The sequence below is a fragment of the Scyliorhinus torazame genome, chromosome 2 (assembly GCF_047496885.1).
Source record: "Scyliorhinus torazame isolate Kashiwa2021f chromosome 2, sScyTor2.1, whole genome shotgun sequence".
In the NCBI taxonomy this organism is placed as follows: Eukaryota; Metazoa; Chordata; class Chondrichthyes; order Carcharhiniformes; family Scyliorhinidae; genus Scyliorhinus; species Scyliorhinus torazame.
In genome coordinates, this window is record NC_092708.1 from 68,378,429 (window position 1) to 68,396,760 (window position 18,332).

Genomic DNA, 18,332 nt, shown 5'->3' on the forward strand with positions numbered 1-18,332 from the left:
CCTTGTTTCCAGTGTGTCTAACAGTATGGTGAGGAGAGCCAGCAACACAGGCAAAGGGCTGTACTCCGCTTTACCCACCCAAGCTGACACACTAAAAGGAAAATCGGTAAATTCCGGCCACCATTAACAAATTATCTTCAAATATCCCACTGCAAATTGTGTTTAATTAAGTTTGAAATGTGATTTCAGCTAAGTAGCCCAATAAGCTGTGAATGTGTAGAATGATAACACCTTAACAGGCGTATAATAGTCCATTAACAGGATTGTATATGTGTGGTTCAATGTTCATTAATAGAATGCAAGTATTTATTTGGTAGCCCAATAACTGCTATGTGATTTAATAACCCATTAACAGATTGCACCTTTCCTGAAGTCTATGTCCCAGGTTTAAGAGGTTTGAAAAAACACAAATTCATTCAATTAAGGGGGAAATATGTCCTTCTCTTATTGATGACTTTTGTTATACATTCATTACTTCTATTTTTAGTTGTTACTTATTACTTATACAAAGCAAAAAAGATAGGATGTAGTTCCCTGCACAGGTTACATTGCTACTATTACAAAAAATACACTTGGCATGATGTTGGCAAGGTGATTCAACACAATAATGTGGCATATGGTGGAAACTGGTACCAAACTGCTACAATAGCTGCAATATGGTTTTCAATTTTTCAAAATTATTTTCAAAAAAGAACAATGCACACCATTGAACAGCAGTATTCTATTTTTTAAATAAATTTAGAGTACCCAATTAATTTTTTTCCAATGAAGGGGCAATTTAGCGTGGCCAACCCACCTATCCTGCACATTTATGGGTTGTGGGGGCGAAACCCACGCAAACACGGGGGAGAATGTGCAAACTCCACACGGACAGTGACCCAGAGCCGGGATCGAACCTGGGACCTCGACGCTGTGAGGCAGCAGGGCTAACCCACTGCGCCACCGTGCTGCCCGAATAGCAGCTTTCTAATGAAGTTAAAGATTTCAATCACATTTGAGCAGAGAGCAAGGAGATTGTTTTTCTGGCCGTTTGACCAGAATATCCCTGCCCGGACAAAAATCTGGTGCAGGTGTCCAAAGTGAAAATTCCATTTTCAAACAATGGCAGACACCCCTTATGTTGAAAACAGCAAAAAAGGTCAATGGAATACTTTGTAATTTATTTATCTCAGTACTGCTTGTAAAATGTGAATTTTTCACACCGGGGAAAGAACTTTAAAGTAAACGGTTTTAAACAGAACAATGTCCTCTGTTGCCCTCAGTGGGTATGACTCATATTCCGAAATGACTCTGGAATTCATTGCTGCTCCAAGGTAGAAAATACTTCATCCCAACTATCACTTTCCTTCATTTTGATGAATAGCTAAGCTCAAAAATCTTTAAAAAGCTATATTGTTACTGCAAGGAACTCTTGCTGGCTGTTTTTGATAACATCATATTGTGCTAAGCAGCCTGCTAGGATAGCAATGATAATGCCATCCTCCTACGCAAAAGACTGGATTAGTGAGCCTCAGTGTCAGAAAACCACTCAGGCAGTCAGGACAATTGTTCTCTGACAAGAATATGTGGGACCAAGTGGGAAAGCAGCAGCTGGTATTTTGTCGTTGAGAACAAAGCAACATCTTTGTGGGTGATGAATGATGCATGATGGTTGGTGCCAACAGAACCATCACATTCTTTTCACTGTGGCAAAGGGAAAATATATCCATGTGAAGTGACAGCGTAGCAGAACGTTAAATCATGATGGTTTAAATTCTGTAAGGGGTCTGTCTGCTCGTGTTTCCGATTCAATTTCTTTTGCGCGTTCAAAGCCTACAGATAATGCACAGGTCACAGCTTTCTGTTCACCAATCGACAGTTAAGGAGGCAATTCTGATTGTCATCAAAGGTCTCCCCATAGAAAATAGCCCACCAACACGCACAGCTACCCCATACTTCACTTTTATCAGTTAGATTTTTTCAAGCTCCAGTAAAGACCAGATGATGTTTCTCTGCCTCAACGAAGAGTCCAGACATTCCTATTACATACAAATTAGGAGCAGGTTTAGGCCATTCAGCCACTCAAGCCTGCTCCGCCGTTCAATTAAGTCACTCAAGATGGCGCCGGAGCGTGGCGACTCTCTGCGAGTTCTCCCAAACTGATCCTCTTTTCACATCTCCTTTAACCATACTAATCTTTTAAAATTTAATTCTAACACTAACATTATCACTAACCTTTCCCTTTTATCATCCGTTGCAGGTTTGAACATCCTCCGAGGCCCGTGGCCCTATTATGTATTTTCTTTTTATTTTATTTTATGTATTAAATGATCTGTTTCAGCTGCTCGCAGAAAAATACTTTTCATTGTACCTCAGTATACGTCACAATAAACAAATCCAATCCAGTCCAATCATGGCTGATCTGATTGGGGAGTCAACAGCACTTTCCTTCCTAATCATTTGTCTCACTTGTCAATTAAGAATCTATCTAACTCAGCCTTTAAATTACTTAATAACTCTCTGAGGAAGAGAATTCTACGGACTCACAACCTTTAGAGAAAAACATTCTCCACATCTCCATCTGAAATGAGTGACATTATTATACTGTGTACCTCGTTCTAGTTTCTCCCACAAGGAGAAACATCCTTTCAGCATCCACTCTGTCAAGTCCCCTCGGGATCTTATATGTTTCAATAAGATCACCTCTCAGTCCTCTAAACTAGTTACAGGCCCAACCTTCCCTCATAAGATAACCCCCTTCTCTGAACTGCTTCCAATGGAATTATGTCCTTTCTTAAATAAGGAGACCAAAACTGTACTGAACAAAGCTGTACATCCATACCACTCACCTGGCTGAGAGCATCTAACAATACAATTTGGAGATACACCATAGGGTCCTTGTTGTCAGTTTGGCTCAGCAACACATCGCATTAACCAGCTGAGCCAATGCTGGAGGCCAGGGGCTGGTTTAGCACAGTGGGCTAAATAGCTGGCTTGCAATGCAGAACAATGCCAGCAGCGCGGGTTCAATTCCCGTAACGGCCTCCCCGAACAGGCGCCGGAATGTGACGAGTAAGGGCTTTTCACAGTAACTTCATTGAAGCCTACTTGTGACAATAAGCAATTGTTATTATAGGTTGAATTTTATTACTTCTTTCATTTACCATTATGCAATTTGAATCTTCGGCTGAAATGAAAGATTATTTTTCTGTCGGAATTCTTCTTCTCAGCCATTAAAGATTTTATTTCCAAACCCAATACATGCACTGTCATTTCCAGACATTCATTTATACTGAATTTTTGTACAGGAATCTTCAGCCAAGCAAACACTTAAATCCAAAATCCCCAATGTGTGTGCTGAATTCTTAAGACTGCATATTCATTATAATTCAATCTGTCGTTTTCAGTAATGTACCTTTTCCTGCAATATAGCCCCTTCCTGTCCTGTGACATAATTGTACTCTGTTTTATTTAAATCATATAACCCTTATCCAATCAGGTAACAGAAGAACTACTATTGTTTTTAAAGGACTGACACTGCAGATAATTGCAAACAATGGCAGGCTTCAGAGCCTTACCAGATGTTACAGCATTGTAATTACTTGCAAGTACAAAAATAGTCTAACCACTATATCAACCAACAGTTGAGTTAGAAAGACCTATGAGCTGTGACAGAATTGCAGGTTCACATGATGTTGTTCTGATGGTTTATAATTTTAGTTATGGCCCATGGTTGCAATTAGTTCCAATCCAACTGTTCTTCTTAATTTATAGTTACAGGATTCAGGGACACAGGTTATTGATGAATGAGGAACACTGAATAAAATAGAATTAAAGCAAAATAGTTGCTGACACCATCCTCTACCGGGCAGCACTGTAGCATAGTGGTTAGCACTATGGCTTCACAGAACCAGGGTCAAAGGTTCAATTCCGCTTGGGTCACTGTCTGTGCGGAGTCTGCACGTTCTCCCCGTGTCTGCGTGGGTTTTCCCCGGGTGCTCCGGTTTCCTCCCACAGTCCATGGATGTGCAGGTTAGGTGGATTGGCCATGCTAAATTGTCCTTAGGTTAGATGGGGTTGCTGGGATAGGCTGGATGTGTGGGCTTGAATAGGGTGCTCTTTCCAAGAGCCGGTGCAGACTCGATGGGCCGAATGGCCTCCTTTGGCACTGTAAATTCTATGATTCTATCAATAAAAACAACCTTCAGTTCAGAATGTTCAGAATGGAATACAATGTTGACAAATGTGAGGTTATCCATTTTGGTAGGAATAACAGCAAAAGGGATTATTATTTAAATGATAAAATATTATAACATGCTGCTGTGCAGAGAGACCTGGGTGTGCTAGTGCATGAGTCGCAAAAAGTTGGTTTTCAGGTGCAACAGGTGATTAAGAAGGCAAATGGAATTTTGTCCTTCATTGCTAGAGGGATGGAGTTTAAGACTGGGGAGGTTCTGCTGCAATTGTATAAAGTGTTAGTGAGGCCACACCTGGAGTATTGTGTTTAGTTTTGGTCTCCTTACTTGAGAAAGGACGTACTGGCACTGGAGGGTGTGCAGAGGAGATTCACTAGGTTAATCCCAGAGCTGAAGGGGTTAAATTATGAGGAGAGGTTGAGTAGACTGGGACTGTACTCGTTGGAATTTAGAAGGATGAGGGGGGATCTTATAGAAACATATAAGATTATGAAGGGAATAGATAGGATAGATGTGGGCAGGTTGTTTCCACTGGCGGGTGAAAGCAGAACTAGGGGGCATAGCCTCAAAATAAGGGGAAGTAGATTTAGGACTGAGTTTAGGAGGAACTTCTTCACCCAAATGGTTGTGATTCTATGGAATTCCTTGCCCAGTGAAGCAGTAGAGGCTCCTTCATTAAATGTTTTTAAGATCAAGATAGATAGTTTTTTGAAGAATAAAGGGATTAAGGGTTATGGTGTTCGGGCCGGAAAGTGGAGCTGAGTCCACAAAAAATCAGCCATGATCTCATTGAATGGTGGAGCAGGCTCGAGGGGCCAGATGGCCTACTCCTGCTCCTAGTTCTTATGTTCTTATGTTCTTATGTTCAATCAAAAATAACGAGGAAATGAACAGTTATATAAAGGATCCATTGATAATACGTCTATGGCAACATTTAATCAATTATAAATATTTATACATATAATATGTATATGAACATAAGAAACTTAATGGTGTTGATTACTTACTTTTGAAGCTTAACTAATGTGTGAGTCATCTGAGTCATTTCAGACCATCTCAGCTCTATTTAAGCAAAGGGCTTCAAAGCGCACTCACAATGAGCTTTGCGCATGAACAGTGGGAGAGCCCATATCTGGAGTGAGGCACAGCCAGAGTAAGTTTTAAACTGAGGAATTTGAAACAGAGTGGCAATTGAATTGATGAGTCTTTCCCTCTTTCCTTTTTTGATAAGTTTAGTAGTCCAGTTAAAAGGTTATTAAGAAGCTGCCCCACCCAGATAGCTGAGTGGCAGTTACCTGTCCATCACCTGAAGCCTGATTAGGAGTCGAGAGGTGCTGTTTGCTTACTTTTGAAGCTTAACTTATGTGGGAGTGTTCAGAGTCATCTCAGTGAGCAGGATCTGGGCAGGACCGGGACTGGTGTCCTAGGGGACGTATGTGCTAGAGTGGTTGGGGAGGGTTTAAACTAAAATGGCAGGGGTCTGGGAACCTATGCAAGGAGTCAGAGGAGGAGAAAACAAAGACAAAAACAAAAGACTGGAAGAAAAGTGATAAGCAGAGAAATAAATGGCCAGATTCAAACAGGGCCACAGTGAAAACTATTGGGAGCAAAGCAAATGACAAGCTTAAACGCATGGAGCATTTGCAATAAAGCGGATGAACTAATCGCACAAATAGACGTATATGGGTATGATATAATCAGGATTACTGAGACATGGCTGCAGGGTGACCAGGGATGGGAGCTGAATGTCCAGGGTATTCAGTATTTAGGACGGACAGACAAAAAGAAAAAGGCGGTGGAGTGGCAGTTCTGGTTAAAGAGGAAATTAATGCAATAATGAGGAAGGATATTAGCTCTAACAATGTGGAACGTGTATGGGTAGAGCTGAGAAAGACAAAGGGGCAAAAAACATTAGTGGGTGTCATATATTAACCTCCAAACTGCAGTGGTGATGTTGGGAATAGCATGAAACACAAAATTAGAGCCGCATGTGACAAAGGAACATCTGTAAATGTGGGTGATTTTATCTGCATATAGATTGGGCAAAGTAAATTAGCTACAATACCAGACAGGAGGAATTCCTGGAGTGTGTACAGGATGGTTTTATGGACCTATACATTTCGGAACCAACTAGAGAGCAGGCTATCCTAGATTGGGTACAGTGTAATGAGAAAGGAAATTGAATCATTGGCAATCTAGTTCTGCGAGCCCCCTTGGGGATGAGCAACCATAATATGATAGAATTTTTCATCAAGATGGAGAGTGAAGTAGTTCATTCCGAGACTATGGTCCTGAATCTTAATAAAGGAAACTACGATGATAATGAGGCATAAGTTGGCTTTGATCGATTGGGGAATGTCACTTAAAGGGATTGCAGCAGATAGGCAATGGCAAACATTCAAGGAGCGCATGGGTAAACTGCAATAATTGTTTATTCCTGTCCAGCAAAAAAGTAAAATGAGAAAGGTGGCCAATCCATGGCTTCCAAGGGAAATTAGAGAGAGCACTCGATCCAAAGACGAAGCATGCAAATTGGCCAAGAAAAACAAAAGGTCTGAGGATTGCGAGCAGTTTAGAATTGAGCAAAGAATGACCAAGGGATTGATTAAGAAGGGGAAAATAGAGTACGAGAGTAAGCTTGCAGGTAACATAAAAACTGACTGTAAAAGTTTCTACAGGTACATGAAAAAGATTGATGAAAACAAATGCAGGTCCCATACAGTCAGAAACAGAGGAATGTATAATAGGAGACAAAGAAATGGCTGAGCACTAAACACATACTTTGATTCTGTCTTCACAAATGAGGACAAAAAACAGGTACCGGAATGTTAGGGAACACAAGGTTTAGTGAGAGGGAGGAACTGAACAAGACCAATATTAGGAGACAAATGGTTTTGGGGAATTTGATGGAATTAAAAGCTGATAAATCTCCAGGGCCTAATAATGTACATCCCAGTGTAATTAAGGAAATGGATGCATTGGTGGTCACCGTCCAGGATTCTAGAGACCTGAGAACAGTTCCTGCAGATTGGAGGGTAGCTAATGTAACTCCACTACTTAAAAGGTGAGGTAGAGAAAAAATAGGGAATTATAGACCAGTAAGCCTGACGTCGGTAGTGGGGAAAATTCTGGAATCCATCGTCTACGCTTTTATAGCAGAGCGCTTAGAAAATAGTGGCAGGATCAGACAGAGTCAGCATGATTTTATGAAGGGGAAATCATGCTCGACAAATCTACTAAAATTCTTAAAGGAGGTAAATGGTGGAGTTGACGAGGGGGAGCCAGTGGATGTGGTATATTTGGACTTCCAGAAGGCTTTTGATAAAGCTCCGCATAAGAGATTAGTGTGTAAAATTAAAGTGAATGGCATTGGGGGTAGTGTATTGAGATGGATAGAAAACTGGTTGACAAACAGGAAACAAAGAGTAGGAATTAATCGGGCTTTTTCAAATTGGCAGGCAGTGATTAGTTGGGTATTGCAGGGATCAGTGCTAGGGCCCCAGCTATTCACAATATATATGAATGATTTAGATGAGGAAACAAAATGTATTATCTCCAAATTTGCAGATGACACCAAGTTGGATGGGAGGGTGAGCTGTGAGGAGGATGCAGAAATCCTTCAGTGTGATTTGGACAAGTTGAGTGAGTGGACAAATGCATGACTGATGCAGTATAATTTGGAGAAATGCGAGGTCATCAAATTTGGTAGCAAAAACAAAAAGGCAGACTATTATCTGAATGGCCATAAATTAGGAGAGGGTAATGTGCAGTGAGACCTGGGTGTCCTCATACACCAGTCACTGAAGGTTAGCATGCAGATGCAGCGGGTGGTAAAGAAGGCAAATGGCTGTCATTGCGAGAGGATTCGAGTACAAGAGCAGGGATGTCTTGCTGCAATTATACAGGGCCTTACCTGGAATATTGTGTGCAGTTTTGGTCTCTTTATCTGAGGAAAGATGTTCTTGCTCTAGAGGAAATGCAGCAAAGATTTACCAGACTGATTCCTGGGATGGCGGGACTGACGTATGAGGAGAGATTGAATCGGTTAGGGTTGTATTCGCTAGAGTTCAGAAGAGTTGGATTGGATTGGATTGGATTGGTTTATTCTCACGTGTACTGAGGTACAGTGAAAAGTATTGTTCTGTGTGCAGCTCAAACAGATCATTCCGTACATGAAAAGAAAATACATAATATGGCAAACATAAAATACATAATATAAATACATAGACGCAAACATCGGGTGAAGATGTGTGAAGGGATCAGATCAGTCCATAAGTCCATCAGTCCATAAGGCGGTCATTTAGGAGTCTGATAACAGTGGGGAAGAAGCTGTTTTTGAATGAGGGGTGCTGTCATAGAAACCGACAAAATTCTAACAGGACTAGACAGGGTCGATACTGGAATGATGTTCCCGATGTTGGGTGTGTCCAGAATCAGGGATTACAGTCTGAGGACACAGGGTAGACGATTTAGGATAGAGATGAGGAGAAATATCTTCACCCAGAGAGTGGATGCGGCCTGTGGAATTCATTACCACTGAGAGTAGTTGAGGCCAAAACATTGTCGTATGTTTTCAAAGGATATGGGGGGAAGCGGGATTAGGCTATTGAGTTGGATGATCAGAAATGAATGGTGGTTCAGGGTCTCTTCCTGCTCCCAATTTCTAATGGTCATATTGTAGCTTACTGCTGCAATTTGAGGCTTGTGTTTTCTTCCATGAAGTTCACCTCCTTGCCTTTTTGAACATTTCGAAATTCTCCTGAGGAACAGTATAGCTACATAAGGAGCGTGTCCCATTCTCAGCACAGATTTAAGATATTTGGCAAAAGAATCAATTGAGACATGAGGAAAAACCTATTCACGCAGCGAGTGATTGGGGTATGGAATTCACAGCTTAACAGTGTGGTGGAGGCAGGTTCAATCGAAACATTGAACCATTATCTGAAATGGAAGAATGTGCAGGGATACAGGGAGAAATCCAGGAAGTGGCACTAGTGAAATTGCTCCTCCAGAGAGCCAATGCAGACATAATGGGCTGAATGGCCTGTTTCTGTTCTGTCACCATTCTGTGATTCTGTGGCTTATCACATGTTGGTTTTCTACATTCAACCGGTTCCATGTGAAATGCAGTAATGCTCATTGTTACACACATTTAACCACAATTTTAATGTTCCCCACATTGTTGGTATCAGACTTTAACTGGCAAAAGTTATCAGAGTAACAGCTTACACCAGGCAATGTTCTTCATTATTAAGAAATTATTTATTCAGGCACTTCAAATTTAAATAAACTCCTGAAATTTAAAATGCAGTCCATATACAATACAGAGATTGATGGAAGACTCAGGGTTGGATTTTTGTCTCCCTATGAAGGCAGGAATAGAGTCAGCAAGGCAGAACTCTTGAAATTCTCCATTGCAAAAGTAGATGTCCACTTACTTCCTGACCCTGCGCTATTGTTGTGTGACCCTTTTAAGGAGTGCAACCCTGCATGCACCTCTTCAGAGGTTAGGGTCACCATTGTCAAGCCTACAGCCAGTTTGATCTTCCATCTCCTTGAATTCCTCCACCTTATGTTCATGTGCTGCTGTGGATTTCGTACACCCTAAAAAAAAGCCTAATTGAAAAGTTGGTGGCCACTGAGGGACGGCTGCTGCGGGGTGGGGGACATTCGGAAAGTTAAACGTTAGATGTTTTGACAACTTCAAATGTCACTATTAGGTGCTGTATGATAATATGGATGTGTTTTAACTGCAGAGATCCAAATAGGGCTCTGTTTCATTACATTGACAAGTCTTGCCAGTGCTTAAATTCATTGCAGTAATTTTCCCATTGGAGAAAGCGTCCAAATGCATTCAAAACTATAGAAAACAATATGCTGGGAAACGTTTGCCATATTTTAGGCTATGCTTTGAATGTCAGGAGATCTTTACCTTTGTGAAAATTCACCCTGCATTGTGGCTCTCACAATATGAATCCTCCCCATCCACATCTCTCAGAGACATACATTTGGCAGGAATGGGGTGTAGCGATGGGCTTGGGTTTTAGAAGTCGTAAACGGCCGCATCTCTCATTTCCCTGCCCCAAGACGATAATCCAGCCCATAATGATATAAGGAACTTATTTAACCAGTATGATCTACAGATAGATGTTTCCTTCTTAAAAGTCCTTGCAAATGCTTCATGAATCCAGCTGTTTTACTGGCTACCATCAATAACAGCAGCTCAGCTGATTTTTAAGGTAATACCAAAATTGTTGACATTACAATTCTCCACATATAGGTAATAATGAATCTTTCATGTCACAATTATAACATAAATCCATTCATAGAGAGGCACTGTTGGAAATTTGCTAATGTTCTGAACAGAGACAGTCTTACCTTCTCCTGCCAATGCTAGAATGGATCTTGCTCTGCTTTGCCTGCCCTCTGCATTTCGGCTAGAACATGAACGTGAACAAACTGACCACTCAGACCATTCACTGAGAACACAATCAGTCGGACAGGGCAGCTCGCACATACCACTACTGGGAAGATAGGGCTGTCCACAAAGCTCATCTAATGTTACCTCCCCTGCAAAACACAAGAAAGGAAAATCATTAACTTCACATGATGCTGCTCACCCTCCTTATTTTGGCCAATTTGGCAAGAAATATAGGGACAGGAAAAGACCATTCTGCCCCTCGAGACCGTTCTGCCATTTTATTCTAATCATGGTTGCTCTGTACCGACCCGCCTTCATTTCACATCCCTTGATGCTTTTAAGACAAAAATCTATTAATCTCAGTCTTTAAAACCACAACTGATCCAGCATCAACAGCCTTTTGGGGGTGAAGTTTGTAGATTTCCTCGGCCTGGCATATGAAGAGTGCTCCCTAATTTCATTTCCATTTGGTGTAGCTGTAATTTAAGTACGATGCAGTCCTCTTCTAGATTTACTCACTGCAGGACATAATTTATCTTTATCAACCCTGTTAAAATCCCTAATCATTTTAAGTACCTTGATTAGTTCACAATTCAATCTTCTGAATATAATTGATTACAGAACAAGTTTATGCAACTTGTCCTCATAGTTCAGTCCATTAAGTCCTGATATCATTCTGTTGAAACTGTGCCATACCCCTTTCAAGGTCAATATATCTTTCCTGATGTTTAGCACTGTTGCTTCACAGCGCCAGGATCCCAGGTTTGATTCCCGGCTTAGGTCACTGTCTGTGCGGAGTCTGCAGGTTTTCCCCATGTCTGCGTGGGTTTCCTCCGGGTGCTCCAGTTTCCTCCTACAAGCCCCAAAAGATGTGCTGTTAGGTAATTTGGACTTCTGAATTCTCCCTCCGTGTACCTGAACAGGTGCCGGAATTTGGGGCTTTTCACAGTGACTTCATTGCAGTGTTAATGTAAGCCTACTTGTGACAACAAAGATTATTATTTAAAAAACGAAGGTAATTGTCCAAGTTGAAGATGTCCGACAGAAGTATCACGTCCCCCCTTAAAAGAATATGCAAATATGCAAGGAGAATAATCAATCTAGTAAATGTTTAATAATATTGACTGCTGAGAACATTATGACTGTTATTACAACAATGGCCAGATTTTTACTCTGAGTTCTGAGGTGGCTGGGGAACATAACATTTCATGGGATCCCACCCGCCCCGACACAGATGTGATTTCACATTGGGGCGGACAGAGCCTCAGGCGGGAAGACGTCCCATGTGCCAATTAAGGCTCCTATAATGGTTTCCTCAGGGCATTATCCTGCTCTGCCTCAATTTTTAGGCTGGTGGCCACCTCATGAATGACGGTGGGAAAATGAAAAGGTTTTCACCCTCGATCTTGGGTGGGAAGTGAAGGGGTGCCTCAATCCGAAGAAGCCTTCAGACTGGGGGCACCTCCCCTCTGGGACCTGGGAGCTCTGACCCACCCCCACTCGCCTAAACACAGTCACGAAGATAACCTCCTCCCAACTATCCAGGGCATCCCTCTATCCTCCCGCCCCTGGGACCCCACGTACTTACATGAATGCAGTCCTGGGACTTTGGCTCAGATACGTGCTGCAGTGCCTACAGGGGCTGGAGGCTTGGCCGGAATCTCTCCAAGGCGGCTCTTTTGTTCAAGTACGAACGGAAAACTCTCCTGCTACCAATCAATTAGGGCAGCACGGTAGCATTGTGGATAGCACAATTGCTTCACAGCTCCAGGGTCCCAGGTTCGATTCCCAGCTTGGGTCACTGTCTGTGCGGAGTCTGCACATCCTCCCCGTGTGTGCGTGGGTTTCCTCCGGGTGCTCCGGTTTCCTCCCACAGTCCAAAGATGTGCAGGTTAGGTGGATTGGCCATGCTAAATTGCCCATAGTGTCCAAGATTGCCCTTCGTGTTGGGTGGGGTTACTGGGTTATGGGGATTGGGTGGAGGTGTTGACCTTGGGTAGGGTGCTCTTTCCAAGAGCCGGTGCAGACTCGATGTGCCGAATGGCCTCCTTCTGCACTGTAAATTCTATGAAATTGTTATAACCTGCCTACTTACCATTATCTGGGGACTAATGACAATCCCACAATCCTGTGGGAGTATGAGCTTCCTCAATGAGGGGGGCGGAGAAACCACTAGTAAACTCCATGTATAAATAAAGCTGGCCAGTTTGGAAACAGCAGGAAGGAGTATGTAGCAAGGGAAGTTGCTGCTGTTATATATATATGTATGTTATTGTAAATAAATGTTATTACTTTGTATCCTTAAAACTCGTGCTGGATTCTTCATGGCCCTCACAAAACTGGCGACGAAGGTTAAAGTGAATAGCTGTCTACACTGCTGAAGCCACCTCCCTGGATTTTTGTTTGATACAGGTTGGAAGTTGTTTTCTATTATACCATGCCTCTGTACGGATGTTTGGATGTTTTTGATGCTGCGCTGGAAAGCTGGAACCAGTACACACAACGGATGCGTTACTATTTCCGGGCAAACAATATCACCGAAAACGAGCGCCAGGTGGTCATATTGCTCACCGCCTGCGGCCCGCATACGTTTGGGGTGATTAGGAGCCTTACGTACGCAGCTGCGCCTGACACCAAAACGTTTGATGAACTTGTGAATATAGTGGGGCAACATTTTAACCCAACCCCGTCCACGATAGTCCAGCGTTACCAGTTTAATACCGCTGAGAGGACCCCTGGAGAATCCCTTGCCGATTTTCTATCCAGGCTACACAGGATTGCGGAGTACTATGACAATGGTGAGACCTTGTCAGAAATGTTACGCGACCGTTTGGTTTACGGTATTAACAATGCGGCCACCCAGAGAAAGTTGTTAGCTGAGCCAACATTGACTTTTCAACAGGCCATTCAAATAGTATTGTCCCGAGAGAGCGCAGAACGAGGAGTGCAGGAGCTACGGGAATGGAAGTGCATGCCTTGGGGCGCAACCCCTTCCGTCCGAAAACGTCTCCCCGCACTCCTGCGGTGCCTTGGGCGAGGCAACGTCCGGACCGACGCCAGTGGCCGTCGGACATTCCTCCCCGAAGGGAGCCTTCTCCAGAACCAATGGATGAGGAGCCATGTCCGTGTCAGACTTGTAGGCGCCGACCCCGTCGCGGATGGCGGTCCTGGGGGCGCCAGAGGCGCCGTCGTTCCGACCGAAACTGGGACCAGCCGAGGGGCCATAACTGGGACCAGCCCAGGGCTGTACCTTCCACGTGGATGAACCTGCGGCGACTACTCCTGAGGACGTGGAGACGGAGGATGACTGCCTGCAGCTGCATTGTGTGACAGCTCCCCGTGTGGCCCCCATTAAGGTGACAGTACGGGTCAATGGCCACCCGCTTGAGATGGAGTTGGACACTGGCGCAGCGGTCTCCGTGATCGGCCAGAGGACATTCGACCACATCAAGCAGGGTATTCAGACCCTTACATTAACCGACTCACAGGCCAGGTTGGCCACCTACACAGGGAAACCACTGGACATTGCAGGAACTACAAAGACCCCTGTTGTTTATGGACGCCAGGAGGGGCGTTTCCCAATTATCGTGGTGCGTGGCCATGGGCCCAGCCTGTTGGGTCGGGACTGGTTGCGCCATTTGCGGTTGCAATGGCAGCACATCCTCCAAACAGTTTCTGAAGGGTTGACTGAGGTGCGAGGACGATACCCAGATGTATTCCAGCCTGGTTTGGGGAAAATAAAAGGAGCCGCAGCCCATATCCAAGTCGAACCAGGAGCCACGCCACGCTATTTCCGGGCGCGCCCGGTGCCTTACGCCTTGCTCGAGAAGGTGGAAGGGGAGCTCACTCGTTTGGAGAGTTTGGGTATTATCAGGCCAGTCCGTTTTGCTGACTGGGCAGCACCAATTGTACCTGTAATGAAGCCAGATGCCACAGTTCGCTTGTGTGGCGACTATAAACTTACAGTGAATACGGCTTCCCGACTAGACCGATATCCAATGCCTCGCATAGAGGATCTCTACGCGAAGCTTGCAGGCGGACTCTCGTTCACAAAATTAGATTTGAGTCATGCCTACCTGCAGTTGTAATCATAGAATTTACAGTGCAGAAGGAGGCCATTCGGCCCATCGAGTCTGCACCGGCTCTTAGAAAGAGCACCCTACCCAAGGTCAACACCTCCACCCTATCCCCATAACCCAGTAACCCCACCCAACACTAAGGGCAATTTTGGACACGAAGGGCAATTTATCATGGCCAATCCACCTAACCTGCACATCTTTGGACTGTGGGAGGAAACCGGAGCACCCGGAGGAAACCCACGCACACACGGGGAGGATGTGCAGACTCCGCACAGACAGTGACCCAAGCTGGGAATCGAACCTGGGACCCTGGAGCTGTGAAGCAATTGTGCTATCCACAATGCTACCGTGCTGCCCTGCCTCCCGACCATATGTAACGATTAATACACACCGGGGCCTGTATGAATATACACGGTTGCCCTTTGGAGTATCCTCTGCCTGCGCAATTTTTCAACGTGTTATGGAGGGCATTTTGAGAGGTTTACCACGTGTTGCTGTCTACTTAGATGACGTTTTGATTACAGGGACGTCGGAGCAGGAACATTTGGAAAATCTGGAGGCTGTCCTTAGACGCCTTTCGGAGGCTGGAGTCCGTTTACGTCGCACAAAAGCGTATTTCAGGCAAAGGAAGTAGTCTACCTAGGTTATCGGGTGGACCGCGAAGGTTTGCACCCCGTCACAGAGAAGGTGCGTGCAATTCAACAGGCCCCCGCCCCGACTGACACTTCGCATCTTCGTTCTTTTCTCGGTCTCGTAAACTATTACGGGACGTTCCTCCCCAATCTGGCAACTACACTGGCCCCTTTGCACCTTCTACGAAAGAAAAATCACACCTGGGTTTGGGGTCAGCCGCAAGAAACCGCTTTCCGGCGGGTAAAGCAACAATTGTCGTCGTCTGGGTTACTAACCCACTATGATCCTGGAAAGCCGTTGCTCGTCATATGTGATTCATCCCGTATGGTATTGGGGCCATCCTGTCCCACAAGATGGAGAATGGGGCCGAGCGACCGATAGCTTTCGCCTCCCGCACATTGACTGCAGCGGAGAAAAAGTACGCGCAGATCGAGGAGGGCCTGGCAGTGGTCTTTGCAGTGAAACGCTTCCACCAGTACGTGTACGGCCACCATTTCACTATCGTGACTGATCATAAGCCTCTGCTGGGATTTTTCAGAGAGGATAAGCCAATACCGCCCATTGCTTCCGCACGGATCCAGCGCTGGGCTTTGTTGCTTGCTGCATACGAGTATTCTCTGGAGCACAAACCAGGTACGCAGATAGCAAATGCCGACTCACTGAGCCGATTGCCTTTATCGACCGGCCCCATGTCGACCCCCACAACCGGTGAGGTGGTTGCAACCTAAATTTTATGGACACCTTGCCTGTCACGGCATCACAGATCCGTGAGTGGACCCAGACGGAGCCAGTCCTGCCAAAGGTTCGGCACATAGTCCTGTATGGTGGGCAGCATAGACAGCTCCCAGGCGAGTTGCGGGCATTTTCCTCCAAGCTGTCAGAATTTAGCGTGGAAGACGGCATCCTCTTGTGGGGGACGCGTGTGATTGTCCCGGAAAAAGGCCAGGAGCTGATACTAACAGACTTGCACAATGGGCATCCAGGTGTGACGAAAATGAAAATGTTGGCCCGGAGTTATGTCTGGTGGCCAGGCCTCGACACCGACATTGAGAAGGTGGCCCAAAACTGCTCCATTTGCCAGGAGCATCAGAAGCTTCCGCCGGCCGCGCCCCTACATCACTGGGAATGGCCAGGGCGGCCTTGGGCACGCTTGCATGCAGATTTCATCGGCCCTTTTCAAGGATCCATGTTCCTTCTATTAATTGACGCCCAGTCTAAATGGCTAGAGGTGCATAAGATGCAGGGGACAACGTCCTGCGCAACAATTGAAAAGATGCGTTTGTCGTTTAGTGCGCATGGCCTCGCTGAGGTGCTGGTCACGGATAACGGCACTCCATTCACGAGTAAGGAGTTTGCGAGGTTCACGAAGATGAGCGGCATACGCCATATCCGCACTGCCCCTTACCACCCGGCTTCAAATGGGTTGGCAGAGCGCGCAGTGCAGACATTCAAAAGAGGCCTAAAGAAGCAGTCTTCCAGATCAATGGACACGAGACTGGCTCGCTTTTTGTTTACGTATAGGACCACCCCCCCATGCAGTAACTGGGTTAGCTCCCGCAGAACTCCTAATGGGCCGGAGACTTCGCACCCACCTTAGTATGGTTTTCCCGGACATTGGCGCAAAAGTACGCAGCACACTAGAATGGCAGGGACAGGGGTTTTCTCGGCATCGGCAGTTTGCGCCAGGTGACCCAGTGTTCATTCAGAATTTTGCTGGTGGTGCCCAGTGGGTTCCTGTTGTAATCTTTTGCCAAACGGGCCCTATATCTTACCAGGTGCAAGCCCAGGGTAGTCTCCAGCGCAAACATGTAGACCACTTTCGGTCCAGAAGACTATCCCCTCAAAAGATTCCCCGCCCCCGGAGTTCATTTTTACAGCCGTAGAGACCAGAGACAAGGGAAGGTAGTCCTCACAATCTTCCACTGGTGCCTCACTCGAAGCCTGCGCAGGTCGTTACAGAACCGAATGGAGATAGAGACGCTGACATGATGGAGGCAGCAGACTCTGACTCTGAGATGGAGACACAGGATGCATCAGAGGGGGAATCCCCGGGTCCACGGGCCATGGATGTACAACCGTTGAGCCGTTCATCACGGAAGCGCCGGCCTCCGTCTCGTTACACATCGCCTGATCCAGCGCCGCGTGCAAATGGTGACCGGCCTGCGGCAAAACGAGTCCGACGCCCTCCTTCGCCAGGGTCTTCGGTGGATTCCTTGGACTTTTGGGGGGGAGGGATGTTATAACCTGCCTACTTACCATTGGCTGGGGACTAATGACAATCCCACAATCCTGTGGGAGTATGAGCCTCCCCAATGAGGGGGGCGGAGTAACCATTAGTAAACTCCATGTATAAATAAAGCTGGCCAGTTTGGAAACAGCAGGAAGGAGTGTGCAGCAAGGGAAGTTGCTGCTGTTATATATATATATATATATGTTATTGTAAATAAATGTTATTACTTTGTATCCTTAAAACTCGTACTGGATTCTTCATGGCCCTCACAAAAGAAATGATCTATCAACGCTCAATTGAGTTAAAAAGTGGCATCGGATGTGTTCGAGTCTGCAGGGATGTGTTCCCCGCCGACTCATAGGATTATGGGTGCTTAGTGCTTGCCGCTCTGAAAATCCAGGCCAATAGTTTAATTTCCTACATTAGCCAGCTTCAAAAATAAATTCATGCCTCGTTTGAAAAAAGACAAAAATGCCGCAGGTATAATATCTCATCGCACAAATAACAAGAAGATGACTGGTGAGTTAACCTGTCTTTGAGGGGGAAAATGTTGGCTTGGACACTTTGAAGTAATGTTTACTACTTCAAGAAGTGCCTTGAGATAGTTAGCATTCACCTGAACAGTGCCTTCAATTTAACGTCTCATTTGAAGAACAGCACTTTTGCCAATACAACAATCCCACTGTACTGTCCTCGAATATTAACCCCGTTGAGGCACTGAGTCTCTGATGTGGGGCTTGAACTGACAAGCTTTTCATCTGAAGGTAAGAGTGATATCAACTGAGACAAGATAG

The 18,332-nt window shown here is 45.1% G+C and overlaps 1 protein-coding gene across 2 annotated transcripts in view; it reads right to left on the reverse strand.

Moving 5' to 3' along the window:
• thsd7ba (thrombospondin, type I, domain containing 7Ba) overlaps positions 1-18,332 on the reverse strand; it is a 1,603,431-nt gene that overhangs the window by 766,304 nt on the left and 818,795 nt on the right. For both annotated transcript variants that reach the window (XM_072472193.1, XM_072472199.1), the window contains exon 8: positions 10,554-10,745. In XM_072472193.1, the coding sequence (XP_072328294.1) occupies positions 10,554-10,745 (192 nt within the window). The remainder of the gene's footprint in view (positions 1-10,553; positions 10,746-18,332) is intronic.